Genomic DNA, 14,157 nt, shown 5'->3' on the forward strand with positions numbered 1-14,157 from the left:
GCGCACGTTAACATCTTGTTGCCACGTCGGGCGCAATCTAGCACTGCTGGGTTCATATCCTTTGGTTGCATCTCCTCCGAGGCGGCGCCGAGCTCCAGGGAGGAGGCACTTGTCTGAGCCTCTCAGTTGCTCTCCGACCGCAAATTCGGATTTGTTTCTCATTCCTTCTCGGTCGGCGGAGAGGTCGACGAGAGCGTTGTCAGTGGCGTCGGATTGGTAGCGATGACTTCGTCGGGAGCGATAAAGTTGAGCGGCGGCGGAGCGGCGAAGGAGAAAGGGGCAGCCGTGGCGGAAGTGAAGAAGAAGGTGGATGGATCTGGGAAACCGGTCTCGATCGTTAAGAAGAAACCCGTCAACGTTGTAATTAAACCGGAGGTAAGAAAAGGTTCGATTTTGTGGGGGGAATTACAATGATTGGTCGTTTCCGGCTTCTTCGCGGATTAGAGTTTTTTGTTAGATTGTGCTGAAGTTTCCAGGTTTGGACAAAGGTATTCGATTTTGTGGACTAACCCTTACAATCAAAGTTGATTTGTGGCTCCAAAACGTGATCTTTTATTTGTTTGTTCGGAATTTGGGAGGTGACAACTGATTGATTTATGTGGAATTCTAGACACTTTCTGATCTCTTGCCTTATCTGCATTCTTTTGTCTTTTCAGTTTGCTGTGGCGTTTTGTCTCCCTTGCCTTCTAAGAAGCCAATCTTAAATTGGATTGTTTTGGTTTCTGTTCTTCCATGTTCTATTAGAGTGGATGGAGTGGTTTTGGATGGTCTCAAGCATTTTGCTTGCTTTCGTTTCTGCTTCTTGTTGAGATTTTTAGAGCAAAGGCAAACGATTGACATCCTTGGATCCATGCTTTGCAAGCAAATTGTAGAATTATCTTTAATCTTGTTGCTTCTTTTTTATTGTGAATTTGATTTTGAGATAAATGTGTAGGGGAAGAAGATAACAAGCTCATCAAATACTGTTACTAAAACAAGCAGAGTGAAAGCTCAGAAGAAAGTGTATTCCTTGCCTGGTCAGAAGTATGACATCCCTGAAGAGGTATTTAACTTGTAAAAGATATTTCATCTTAGAATAGGTTGGTGGAGTTTGGTGAGGTCATATAATGGTTTCACACCCTGTGCTTGATTGGTTTTTGTCAGAGAGAACCCTTGAGGATGTTCTACGAATCCTTATTAGAGCAAATTCCGTCAAGCGAAATGGCAGAATCTTGGTAAGTTCTTCCCAGTTCGATATAATGTTCATGTATCTGTTATAACGTGACAAAGTTAAACAAAGTTGAGTTAGTTTTCTTTCCTTTTCTGTTCTCGGTTGATATCCTCCTTGCCCTTTGAGAATATTTGGAGGATGGGCCTTGTCGATTTGCTGAATATTATAAAGATCCATCCATCATATTTTTTTTAAAATTCTTGAACTAGGACTCATAGGATATCTTAGATGATTTCTTCAAACGTCCTTTATGTTCATTTAAGAGAGTTGAAGTTTCCTGGCAGCGATGGCTAAATGTCGGAACCGGATCTTCATTCAACACTGTGGGTGGGGTAGTTTGAATGCTCCAATTGGTTGATAAAGTATCAACAATTAAAATCGGTCACTGATCTTATATGAGTAAGACTTGGAAAAAGGCTCTGTGGGTGACATGAATCAATTTATGTCATCGACTCTAAAAGTTTCAAACAGTCAGCAGATTATATATTGTTGCAAAATATATGTATATGTTCTCTGTAAAACTTGAAAAATATGGAAGTTTTTATCTAATTCTGCATCTAACAAAACTTTGGCTGTGTTTAGTTTGATGAGTAGCATATTGTATTGATCTTTCTCCTATTACCTTCACACTTATTATCCTTTCTAACAGCATATATCTTCTACTTGTACAATCCTTCTTAGATTATTTTTAGGAAATAATTCTAACTTTGCCATAAGACCAAAGGTAAAAAATATTCATTTAGGAATCTTTGTTGTTTTTACCATTGGCGAAGTGTACAATCTACAATGATAAGTTTTGGTCTGGATTTGTAATCTGGTTTATAACTCGTCGATTTTGATTTCTTTCAGTTAACTCTAGTAAATTCTGTTTTCTTTTGGCAAGTACCGGCTGAGGAGATATCCTATAACCAGTGATGTCAGTCGAGGCACAGAGACCAAATTTTGAAAACCATGATCACAGCCACTCTTTGTGGAAACATTCTCTGGGAATAATAACAAGTGAAACACATACATAATTGCACAAAGATCTTGATGGCAGCACCCTCATGAAGTACTTGACCTTTTTAACTCACCAAGTCAAGAAACTGCTGAATCCTTAATTTTTTCGGTTTAAATTTAGGCTTAGGTTTGACTCTGTTCTAATGATAACTCAACAACAGTTGAAAGAATGATGTTCCAGTGTCATGCTATAATTTACAGGTAAATGCTGGTTGATTAATTTCTTAGTCAGATGTTATAGAAGAAAATAAAAAGTTTGAGGGCTTCATAACTCTCCAGGTTGCTTTGGCTTTTACGGTATTTAGCACTGAAAAGCAACAATTCATTTTTTTCTTGCAATCATAGTGTTTTCAGTTGCTTCTAGAATTCGGTGGTGATCAGCTTTAGTTATTTTTTTTTCCTTTGTAGCCATACGTTGGACCAATAGGATTGTCTAAATTGGATTTTCTAACTAACCTGTTTGGATTTTCTGCTCTCAATATGAGTAGCTCCCCCTGTTTTTTATACTAGAAGATGTACTATGTTATCTTCAATTAAAGGACATGAATTATGTTCCCTTTACATTAGTTGATATTCATCAGCTTAATATGATTATGTGCTGTTCCATCTGAACATGTAGGATGATGGAACATGGTTTGCTATCTCCTGAAAGAGCAAAGAAAGCGTATGAGAGAAAGCAAAAGAGGCAGCAGCAACTACGAATGAGAACTCCAATCAAATCCACTAAACAAGAGAGGCCAGCAACCTCACAAGAGATGAAGGCATCAAAGAGTGTAGATCCCAGATCAAAGAAAAGGATCAACTATAGCAATGATGAAAAGTTGGAAGTAAAATTGAAAAGATCAAAAGCATAAAATAGTTATGCCAGCTTGCTGATTGTAGCCAATTTCAAATGTATGATCCCTGTTCTAAATTGTAGCTCTAGGAAAAAAAAAAGCCTATCAAAAGAGGTAGGGAAGCGACCGTAAGCCTTGGTACAATTGTAAGGTTGTTCCTTTACGACTTGAGAGATCAAGATTCGAGTCATGGAAACAGTCTCTTTAAGTATTTAAAGATAAGATTGTGTAAATTGACCCTTCTCAGATCCCGTATTGGTGGAAGCCTCGTGCATCGGATAAGCCCTAAAAGAGATAGGGAAGCATTATGGATCAATTATCATGTCCCCTGGTTTACTGTAGAGAAACTATAATCATTTCCAATAAGAAGTTATGTTTATTGGCTCATGTTGATGCAATAAACTTCTGTCATAATTCATAGTGTTTGGAAGTATCATTTAGATGTCAGAACAGAATGTTTTTGCTGTTGTCTTTACTTTTAAGGAAAGGTGGTATGCAATCCTCTGCTCTGAAGATTTTCCTATTCACAGCAAGTGAGCAAATGGATCATGATGGTCGAAGAACACAATGTGATGTATCGTGGAGATGTATTTTCTATCATTCAAGAATATACTTTTCACAAGTTTTATCTTACATGCATGATCCTAATTTTGTGGGTCAAATCCCTTGCACATGTAAAAAGTCAAAAGACCAAAATAATATACAAGCTTTTGTCGATAGCATTAAACTGGATGTATCACCTAGTCAGTGACTGTTGATAAAGATCTTTCTTTCCCTTTAAGTTAAACACTTACTTGTCTAATAGCACTACTGGAGGCTGATCTTGCGAAGTGCTTCTGCAGTGTGGGTTTTGAACTATTACCACCAGTGGATTAAAGGAATTTCCACAGTTGGAATAAGGAAAAGAAGTTGGCTGCATGTTGACAAAGTCAAACTTATATTATTGAGAAAAAGCAAAGCAAAAATTATCTGCATGTATCCTATGCTACATGAAGTGATCTGGATGAAAGTAACAGAAAAAAATGAATGGAAATAGGAATTGCATGAGGAGTTTATTTAAGATATTATTGAAAGTTGATGACAGTCTAAAAGTTAGGAACTTGTGGTCTCACTTACCACACCAACATGCAATTGTTGAGAAGCCAAGTCATTGAAGTCAGCAGCATTCATTTCCTGCACAGTTTATCACTTAGTGCAAAGGGTTGCATGAGAAATTGAGGAAAATAACAAACTAACATACAATAGTTTCAATTCTAGAAGAAATCAGAAGAAAAATAAATTCCCAAACAGTTGATTTCTCCACATGCAACACTTCAGAACTTTGACAGACTATTAATGTTTTGGCCTTTTAGCATTTACAGATCCTATATAGGGCTTTGAAAAGAAATTTACATGAGCTAAAGTATGCAATTATTCGTAAAATTACAATATCTAGTAACATGCTTAACCAATAAGCTGGTACTGTAGTGCATATACAAGAAGAGGAACATACTATGCTATATACAGGAGGCAAAATCATCTCTTTTTTCGACTTCAAGGCAGGCATAACAGAGAAATGTGGTGACACTTCCTGTGTTCTAAAAGTCCACCTGCAAATATGAGTAAAACCCAATTTACACACAAGTAATTATCTTGAAGAAGGCTCCCATTGTTAAATGCACGTTAGGAATTTCAGCATGTAAAACATCGACTTAAATATCTTGTGGAATGCAAGTTAAGCACTGGTATACAAGTTCAACCTACCCGATGTACAGGAAGATGCAAACTTGTGCCCACTCGCGTACCAACAAGCGAAACCAGTAGGTATCCAGTGCCTCATCAACATTCATATAAATCTGAAGTTTCAAGAGGTATGCTGTTTGTGATAAAAACTTCCAAGTCTGATATCAGCAAATAGCTGGTCAAAAGTAAAAAAGTTTGGCAGCTCATACCAGAACTTCTGCCATGGCTACTAATTGCATTGCACCTTGAAATTTCCTGGTGAGGCAGATGCAGTAGGAGGAAGTACCAAAAAACATGTCAACTGCTTGTTTTACAGACATCAGAAAGCCAAAAACACTTTGAAGTTGTAAGACATACTTGAACATAATGTACTTAGCATATAATGCATTGTGCATTGTGTGGGAATCTTCGCCCTCGATAAAAATCAACTGTTCGCGTAGAACTAACAGACTGTGGGAGATGTGGTGGAAGATCATGTAGAATGATAAAGAGTAAGCCAGCACAAGAAATACCTGTATTGCATTCCGCTTAGTAAACTTTTGAATACAAATTTGGTCATCAACATAAATAAACAAGAAAAACAAACTATCACAATTAATTGTCAGATGTGGTAGTTCAAAGTTCAAACTATTACTAGATCCTCACTAATGAAAGTTAAGTCTTTGATCCACTAGATTGTGACAAGGATACTTAACTGTGAAATATGGCACAGCAGTTTTATAGCCAACTAGGGTCAGGTAGAGTATACAACCCAATGCAGCAGTTATACGTCGTTCACGTACCAAAAGGCGTTCATAGATGATGCAATAACCATGAGAGATGAGCATAAAGGAGACAAAAGAGGATGTTTGAAAGAGTATTCCAGTTACATACACCCCAAAGGACATCCACAACGAACATATTTGAAGGTTTATGCAAGAATACCTGCATGAAACACTCAAACGTTAATGCTCATGAGAAGATCTTCATTCAATATGATAAAGCCAAACTTTACATGGAGTGTTAAACATGAAATATGTTGGACATCATCATTTCCGCTGGTAGTTCTTTCCTCTTTTTGCAAATTCTATGCAGAGACAGATGGACATAATAAAAAGGCTGGTACTATTTACTAATTAGAGTAACCTGATTTTCTCTATTCTATTTGACTTAACAGGAAACTGGCACATGACAAAGATAACTGGGAGGGACCGATGAACCAACAGAACAGTGTGATGCCATAGCGCAATCGGATTAGTTTACCTTTCCAATCAACAACCTAGATTTCATCAAGCAACTTCTTTTTCACTTCATTAAAAAGGCGAACATTAGGTTTAGATAAAAGGTCAATTCTCAAACTCTTATGGATCATATAATGGCAAATTCATATGTATGCATAAATGTATTAACTTGGCAGGAAATTAAGGTTAAGACCAGATACACATCTTTGTTTTATAATGTTCCGGACAATGTCCAAGAAGAATTGGTCATGACCAACACCTTCTAAAGTGAACTTAAATATGTTCATTAAGATGCACTCCTCTTATCAAAACATATACTGCAGCAAGCATTATGTAAAGTTGTAAACAACCAATTGGATGTTACACAAAATCAGAACCTGTCTGTAGATGCTGTTCTTGTGCATGAACTGCATCTACAGTATTCTGAAAGCTCAAACTGAAAACATCATCAACAAATTATTCTCGCTCCAAACTAACTGAAACTTAGGACATTATAAGATGAAAGACAGAAGGTCAAATGCATCTCTTTTATTTTTGAAAGCATAATTTCAACATGTCCAAAACTCTTACATAATAGTCGTTACATATAAATAAGTAGGACCATCTTAATTAGCTGCAGAATAGATCTAAGGAATAATGCAATATTGACCCATAATTATCATGGGATGTAGGGGATAACCCCAGCTTGAGATAAAGGATCCCTACCCATCAAACAGGCAAATTTTGAATAATATTACAAAGCTCAAAAGGAATAATCCAAGACAAAGATAGCTAGAAAGATTGTAATAACCGGCAATGGGAAACTTGCCTCTGTAACTCACCAAAATGAACATGAAAGGGCCAGCTGCAGAGCCTTAACAAGCGGAACAGAAGCCAACATCCACTGCAGTTTGTTTGTCTGCCGTAATAAAAATCAGGAAAAATTATCATAAAAAAGTACTGTTCTAGGAAACCCTAAAAGAGCTAATAGGCAGCGTTGTCGTCAAACAAACACGCTAGCATTCTTTTATTTTGAATACCTATATATGTATGCAGTTACAGTTCCCAGAAAAGGTACAATTGCAATTCTTTTTTTTCTTCTATATCATTTCATGCGATTGCAAATCTTTTGCATTTTCTGCGCAAAGAGCTTGAACTTCAATTTCGAATTCCAAAAAAGGGACCAAGTTTCTCTTAAACATAGAAAACTCACTTTGCGCAATACCCAAATCCTCGACTGAATCATTGGAAGTCAACAAATTCTTATACAAAACATAATAAATCACATTCCCTTTACCGAACGAAAAAATTGAGCACCAAACAACGGAAAACACTCATCAGAAATACTCATAGACATTGACAGCAACAGGGCAGTCCTAAAAGAAGGAATCTTTTTTTGCTGAAACGAAAGAAAATAATCCGACGAACCTGGACAAACCGGTTCCTCCAGGTGTTGACGATCCAGGAGGACGCGGAGAGGGCCCAAATCACCAGGAATGCAAGGTAAAGCGAAGGCAGCGGCCTGTACGATTCGTCCAACGTCGACGATCCCAACAGGAAGTGACTGGGCCGAGGGGAAAGAGAGGAATCCGCCATTCCTCCCGCAAAGTTTCCTCAGAAAGATCGGAGCTTTGGAGCAAGAAAACAGAGAACTCTCCTCTTCCCTTCCTCGGAGAGAATGCGGCACCGACGGTTTATAAATAGGCGGGTTTTTTTTTCGTATCGCCGAAACGATGTATTAAATATTTTCCGCAATAAGTTAATTAAAATTAAAGCCAATTTTTTGTTACTATAACCCAATCGAGATTAAAATAGCACGCAAACACGAATGATCGGTGCTGAAGAAATAATATTAGAACAGCTGAAATGATCAATTTGATCGACTAAAAGTGAAGACATTCTAAAATTCCGAGCATTACGAAGTAAAAGTTGCCTACTAACTCCAAATCTAACATGAGAGACTCCGATGGAACAGTTGCTTGGATTTGAGATTTAGGTTGGACAAATGGGTAGTGGGTGAACAACTCATACCACACATAGCCATGGATTCACATCTCATATAAAGCCTACCCCAATTCTCACTAATTCTAGTAAATCTCTCTCTATATATAATAAACTAAATCTAATCATAATTAATTTTTTTCATATTAATATAAATAACAATGACATCATTATATTATTTATAATATAAAATAATATAAATAATAAGATTCTTTAGTGTCACAACACTACAAAGTAAATAACACTTCGGTATCAATTGATCGATACAATGTTATCTCTTAGATGTTATAATTATATTTATAATCACATTACATCCTTTTGAATTTGATGTGACATTATATTCTTTTATTGGGATTCGATCATCATGATCTACATCTATTCTATCGATTCCTCTTTCATCGAGGCCACCAAAACATCCACTAACGATCTTCTTTCAATAGACAAATATCAACTACTCTTACAACTCGATTCTCCTTTTGACAAGTTCGAGAATACCTTTATAACCCCTTTTTACAAAGCTTCCCTCACACTCTCCGTTAGCATTGGTCTCTAAACTTTATGAGGAGGTTTTCTAACTTTAGAAACATAGAATTTTTGTTCACCTTTCTTGCTACTCTTATTACTCAAGTCTTATTACATATAACATTTAAAGATTCGATATTCAATCAACTTCATATCTTTAAAACTAATTTGATATAATTCTTACAATATCAATATAATTCTTACCAGATTCAACACATCTCAAATCGTGTGGATTCAATCTATTTCGTCACTAAGTTAAGATAGGTATAAAATAAGATATCGATTGGATTTGCATTGAATTGACATTTTAATCGGATAATCATAATATATTTTTACAGGCATAAATTATTTTAATAAAAATGATTTATAATTTTTATAAGATTTATGTATGGTCGCAAGCCAATTAAGACATTAGTATAATAATGTTATACTCATTTAACAGGGTTACTGAATCCCGTTTTTGTAGCAACCAAAGTGGGGTCGTGGGGTGAGGAGATGAGAGGTGGGAGAGAACGATCATCACACAGTGATCAATACTTAGGAGGTAACTTCACCGCCTACCCAAATCAAACCTGAGTCGAACGTCGACTGTTCTCCGGCGCCAACCGTTCTCGCGCTCCATATAAAAGCCTTTCTCCTTGTCTCCCTAGGGTTCCAAGCGGCGGCGAGAGAGCGGCTTCGGATCGGTCAGGGCCGTCTGGAGAGGAGGGGGAGACGAGGACCGTGGTGAAATTTCTGAAGCCGAACAAGGCGGTTGTCGTTCTGCAGGGCCGGTTCGCTGGCCGGAAGGCGGTGATCGTGCGGGCCTTCGACGAGGGCACGCGGGATCTGGCCTATGGGCACTGCTTGGTGGCCGGCATCGCCAAGTACCCGAAGAAGGTGATCCGTAAGCACTCGGCGAAGAAGACGGCTAACAAGTCGCGCGTTAAGGCGTTCCTGAAGCTGGTCGAGTTCAGCCACATCATGCCCACCCGCTACACACTCGACGTCGATCTCAAGGACGCCGTCACCCTCGACTCTCTCCAGTCCCGCGATAAGAACGTCGCCGCCTGCAAGGAGACCAAGGCTCGCCTCGAGGAGCGCTTCTAGACCGGCAAGAACCGGTGGTTCTTTACGAAGCTCAGGTTCTAAACCCATCTAGCCTTCTTTAGTTCGATCCCTAGCGTTGCTATTTTCGTTTGTCGAGACCTGCGAGTTCTTATGGTTTAATATGTCTTAGTTCATCATTTTTTATTCATTCGAAGACCGAACCGATCTGATCTATCGATGGAATGCCATTTTATTTGTATTTGAGTTATAATTGTTGCATTTCGTTTCGCCTATTTTAGGAATGTCACTGCTTTCTTTGTATTCGAACTAATTGGGTAAAATTTGCAGGCCGAATGCTACCGAGCCTGTGGGCTTCAGAATCGTCTAATATGATGTAGTACCCAAACATAGTTCGACTCCAAACTATGGCCCTACTTGAATACAAATACAATCAAAGTAACAATATTGAGGGCTGTCGAGCACACCTTTGAGATGATACGTGCGATGGAAAATACGTCTAATGCATTCATTTATATATTTGACTAATACATGAAGTTGGTAATAAGTTCAAATTAGGTTAATAGGTTTCAAAAAAAAATTAAAGTACAAAATATATTCCCATTAATTGTTACCAATCATTTTGATTCGTTGCTAAATGTAAATTTAAACGGGTAAAAACATAAATTACTGACCTAAGGAGCAATCAAGAGTAATTTTGACGAAGAATAATTACGGAAGGGAAGGTGGGCTCCGCTGTCTCCTCAACGGCCTCGGCCCGTTAAATAAACCCACCGGCCTAACAAACCCCACCTCGCTCTCTCTTTCGTTGCTCGAACGGTCTCAAGGCCTCCCCGTCGTTGTCTCTTTCTTCCTTCCTTTCTCCAAATCCGCGAGAGGGAGACGAGAAGAAGAAGAAGAAGAAGAAGAAGAAGAAGAAGAAGAAGAAGATCACCGAGATGTTGGAGTTGTTAATCTTGGGGTGCGCCGGCGTGGTGGTCTTCCTCCACTCGGCCAACCTCTTCTTCCGCGCCATCTCGAAGCGGACCGTCACGCGATCCCTCAGGTCAGCCACCACCGCCCCTCCTCTGCCTCCTCTGGTGACGATCTTCTTTTCTTGGTGCACCTCTCGGTGGTTTCTTTCCGCTGATGATGATTTTTGTTCGTACGCGCAATGGTTCTTGGCTTCAGCTTCTTGGGATTCGTCGGATGAGGGTAGGGCTTGGATGTGTGGAATACCTAATTTGAACTGATGAAGGCGTAGCGTATATTATCTACAGATCCCATCAGTTATGATAACTACGATCGATTGCTTCGCTTTTACCTTGTATTGAAATGTTCTCTATTAATTTCTTTTAGGGGAAATTGTGTATATATGTGTGGGAATTATATATTTGTAAGTGTCATTAGATTGTTAATTGGATGATTCATCTTGCATCAAACAAGCAGTGATAGTGCTACCTGGGTGGATTGATAGAAACTCCCTCTTGTGATGTTGAACTCATCTTGGAATACTTTTATTCTCATATCGATTGCTGAAGAAAAAATAATTCCTAGCGCGCTTGGAAAATAGAATTATATTGCTGAAGCAATCGTGCACATGAACCCTCGTAGCATCGCAGTTTCTGTCTTTTTTTAATTTATATTGATATCTTATAATTATGAAAGTAAAATAATTCATCCATTTTACCTACTGATGAAAGACGCTGCATTAGACATCACGTGCTGAATTAGTGATTTTGTGAATTATATATATATATATATATATATATATATATATATATATATATATATATTCTTTCAATAAAGCTTTCCAACATATAAAGGACTACTCTACTCAGCTAAGAAATATTGTCAGAAGGAAAAAAAAATGCATATAAAAGAAATGGTTGGTTCTTCTTGTTGTCTGAAGTTGATCAAATAGAGAATTGAGAGAGCGATCCGTCAGGTGTGATCAGTGCCTTCATGTTGTTAATCTTCATGGTTCTTTCTGCAGCTTTAGACAGTTGCTTACGGTAGAACAGGGGAAGAACATGTGCATGCCATAGTTTGGATCTCCCTCGTGATCGAGTGTTCTTTTCTTGTAATGAAGTCGATTAGACCATGTCATGCTCCTTCGACTTCGATCGAGCATGAGAATGATACAAGAGCCAGAATATTTAGCATGCAATTAATTATATATAGGAGTCTGCGACCACAAACAACACTGCAATAGCTCATCGGGATTACAACAGTGACAAACTTCACGTCGCAAATCCATTCCATTCATCATCCGGCTATTGCATCTGTAGCGGTGGTGCGGTGACAGCTTCCCTGGACCTTCCTGTCCACCGCAGCAGCTCCATAACGATGATTGCAATCAGGAGGATCGCAAGGTTGAAGCCATAGCCAACCTTCCATGAAGTCCCCGCATCTGCTACTCGGATACCCACAACAATGTTGACCGCCGCAAAGAACAGAGCAAGCCTCCCCACCCAGTGGTGGTACCAGTTCCAGTACCTGCGGATCTTGGAGTCTCGGTCGGGCCGCACGAAGAAGGCTATCACCTGTCGTACCAAACGGAGGTGAGACAATTCAAGGTTCGAATGGATTTGTGTGACGAGAAAAGAGAAAGGATGAGCTTGCGGACCTGAAGAATAGCGAGCACCAGCACAAAAATGCCGATGCCCCTGTGAGAGTGGACGCTGGCATGCAGCTCATCGTAGAGTAGCTTTCCGGCCACCACGGCCGCGAGACCGATCATGAACCCGATGAATTGGATGATCGCGTGAAGGTAGTACCACAATGGATCCCACTGCTTGCAGTATCTTGCCACGATCGCCCCTATCGGTGCCAGCACACCCCACCCAAATATGGCCAGCACTCCATGTGTCCTTTTCAGCTCGTACAGGTAGGAAGAGGAGGAGGAAGACGATGAACTGCCGCCTGTAAAACAAGCCTGCTGTTTAGGATGCATGAACGAGCAGAGAGAGAAGGAGGACGGTGGTGGAGCGGCAAACCTGTGGAGAAGTCGAAGGAGATAGAGGTCTTATCCGCATGTTTCTTCAGGTGATTATGGACCGGAATCGATGTCCCAATGGCGAAGAGCAGATGCTGCTGAGCCAATGGAGCTGTAAACTTCAATTGAAAGGCAAGATATATCTTGGCACGATGCACGACGACTCTCGGTGCGACCGCGGTGGACAGCAGCTGGCCTTGATCTACCACGACGTCTGAAGCAGACTGTCCACGCAGATAGTACTGCTTGATGTGGGGGATGCCGGTTTTGCCTATCCAACCCACCATGGCACTGGAGCCGACCATCCTCCCGTCCATGGAGAATCCCATTCCGATCCAACCCACGGTGTATGTGGTAGATAGCACGACGCTGAGAACATTCTGTTGGTCCTGAGAGTACTGCAAGGGCCAGAACGAGAACACAAAAGAGAAGGGATCCGATAAGGTTTATCCTCTTTCCAGAATCTATAAACCTGTTTCAAACATGAGATGAGGTGAGCATAGGCCATACTCTGAGGACGAAGTTGTTCCAGATGGGCCTGCATGAGAGACCTGTGAAGTTGCTGAGAGCAGCAGGGAGTCGTGAGCTGCAGCTGTCCGGCTGCGCACCGACGACGACTAGCGCCAGCGCGAAGAAGATGAAGGCGGGTGAAACATGCGCCATGGCTGGCATATACTGTAGGTTGGTGCTAACAGAGATGACGACAATGGGAGGCAAGAAGGATAGAAGAAGAAGAAGAAGAAGAAGAGGAAGAAGAAGAAGGAGAGAGAGAGCGCTCGAACTGCTGCAGTTGCCTTTACAACCAGAGAGTTGGATGACGAGTCCTTGTGAGTTGGTTCGGCTGTCAATTGGAACCTGACACAGAAAGAGAAAAGGGAGGTAAGCAATGAGTGAGAGTGGGTGAGTTTGGATGACTCTAAAAGAGCTGAATCGAGAGAGGCATGGATCGCATTGGTATTTACTTGAGGATTTGGTGTAGCGCCGGAAATCTGTGACGATGTTGGGATTTGCCGAATTGATTTGCTTGCTGTGTAAGGTGGATTTTGGTTCGCATATCAACCTCATTAAAGTTAGAGTGGAGTAAGAAGTCGGCGATCACCTCCCAACACATTGCGACAAGCTTGTCCTCGTAGTACGCTTATATATATATATATATATTTATTTATATATATATATATATACATAATATGATTATGATTCTTAAATTTTGGAAATCAAAATTGAACCACATATATTTTTGAAGCCATAAATTGGTGATTCGTGTTACCATATACTGTGAACCATAATCGGATTTTCCAAGTTTAGTTTAAGTTTAGTTTGCAATAAATGAATAGCTCGATGTGGTTCGAACATGTGTACCCAATATTATCCGAAGTATCTTTAATATGAAAACATTGAGCTTCCGATATGTCACTTGTACGAAGACGAGATAAAGAGAGATTTCTTAAGTCGATCATTCTAATATCTAAGTTACTAATCGAAAATATACGAGTGTGAACACAAATTGTAAAAAAAAAAATATTTTTTTTTATTTTATTGAATGTAAAATATTTTATAAAATATTGATGGGTAATAATGGGGTAACCAATAATTGTGAATTGACGGGTGAATGTGACATTCGTCTTTTCGTTTTATCTTGATGAT

The 14,157-nt window shown here is 39.6% G+C and overlaps 4 protein-coding genes and 1 long non-coding RNA gene across 5 annotated transcripts; 3 read left to right on the forward strand and 2 right to left on the reverse strand.

The window, feature by feature from the left end:
- Positions 1-16: 16 nt before the first annotated feature.
- Positions 17-3,432, forward strand: LOC135608551 (uncharacterized). Its single transcript, XM_065101573.1, has 4 exons — positions 17-375; positions 935-1,042; positions 1,144-1,214; positions 2,829-3,432. The coding sequence occupies exons 1-4, from the start codon at positions 223-225 to the stop codon at positions 3,061-3,063; spliced, it is 567 nt and encodes a 188-aa protein (XP_064957645.1). The 5' UTR covers positions 17-222; the 3' UTR covers positions 3,064-3,432.
- A 107-nt stretch (positions 3,433-3,539) lies between these two features.
- LOC135608550 (uncharacterized) lies at positions 3,540-7,633 on the reverse strand. Its single transcript, XM_065101572.1, has 9 exons — positions 7,395-7,633; positions 6,809-6,885; positions 5,463-5,691; positions 5,125-5,279; positions 4,977-5,022; positions 4,789-4,880; positions 4,538-4,634; positions 4,162-4,218; positions 3,540-3,958 (listed from the first exon to the last, which is right to left on the reverse strand). Exons 1-9 carry the CDS (start codon positions 7,560-7,562, stop codon positions 3,836-3,838), a joined length of 1,044 nt encoding a protein of 347 aa, XP_064957644.1. The 5' UTR covers positions 7,563-7,633; the 3' UTR covers positions 3,540-3,835.
- Positions 7,634-8,984: 1,351 nt separating this feature from the next.
- On the forward strand, positions 8,985-9,684 carry LOC103979722 (large ribosomal subunit protein eL27x-like). Its single transcript, XM_065099611.1, has 2 exons — positions 8,985-8,991; positions 9,067-9,684. The coding sequence occupies exons 1-2, from the start codon at positions 8,985-8,987 to the stop codon at positions 9,576-9,578; spliced, it is 519 nt and encodes a 172-aa protein (XP_064955683.1). The 3' UTR covers positions 9,579-9,684.
- A 588-nt stretch (positions 9,685-10,272) lies between these two features.
- LOC103979721 (uncharacterized) lies at positions 10,273-10,995 on the forward strand. Its single transcript, XR_671274.3, has 2 exons — positions 10,273-10,581; positions 10,707-10,995. It is a non-coding gene; the product is annotated as an uncharacterized LOC103979721 (long non-coding RNA).
- Positions 10,996-11,661: 666 nt separating this feature from the next.
- On the reverse strand, positions 11,662-13,354 carry LOC135606623 (cytochrome b561 and DOMON domain-containing protein At3g61750-like). The gene is made up of 4 exons (XM_065097678.1): positions 13,024-13,354; positions 12,515-12,911; positions 12,145-12,440; positions 11,662-12,061 (listed from the first exon to the last, which is right to left on the reverse strand). Exons 1-4 carry the CDS (start codon positions 13,183-13,185, stop codon positions 11,792-11,794), a joined length of 1,125 nt encoding a protein of 374 aa, XP_064953750.1. The 5' UTR covers positions 13,186-13,354; the 3' UTR covers positions 11,662-11,791.
- Between the last annotated feature and the right edge of the window lie 803 nt (positions 13,355-14,157).

Source organism: Musa acuminata, chromosome BXJ2-3 (genome assembly GCF_036884655.1).
Source record: "Musa acuminata AAA Group cultivar baxijiao chromosome BXJ2-3, Cavendish_Baxijiao_AAA, whole genome shotgun sequence".
Taxonomy (NCBI): domain Eukaryota; kingdom Viridiplantae; phylum Streptophyta; class Magnoliopsida; order Zingiberales; family Musaceae; genus Musa; species Musa acuminata.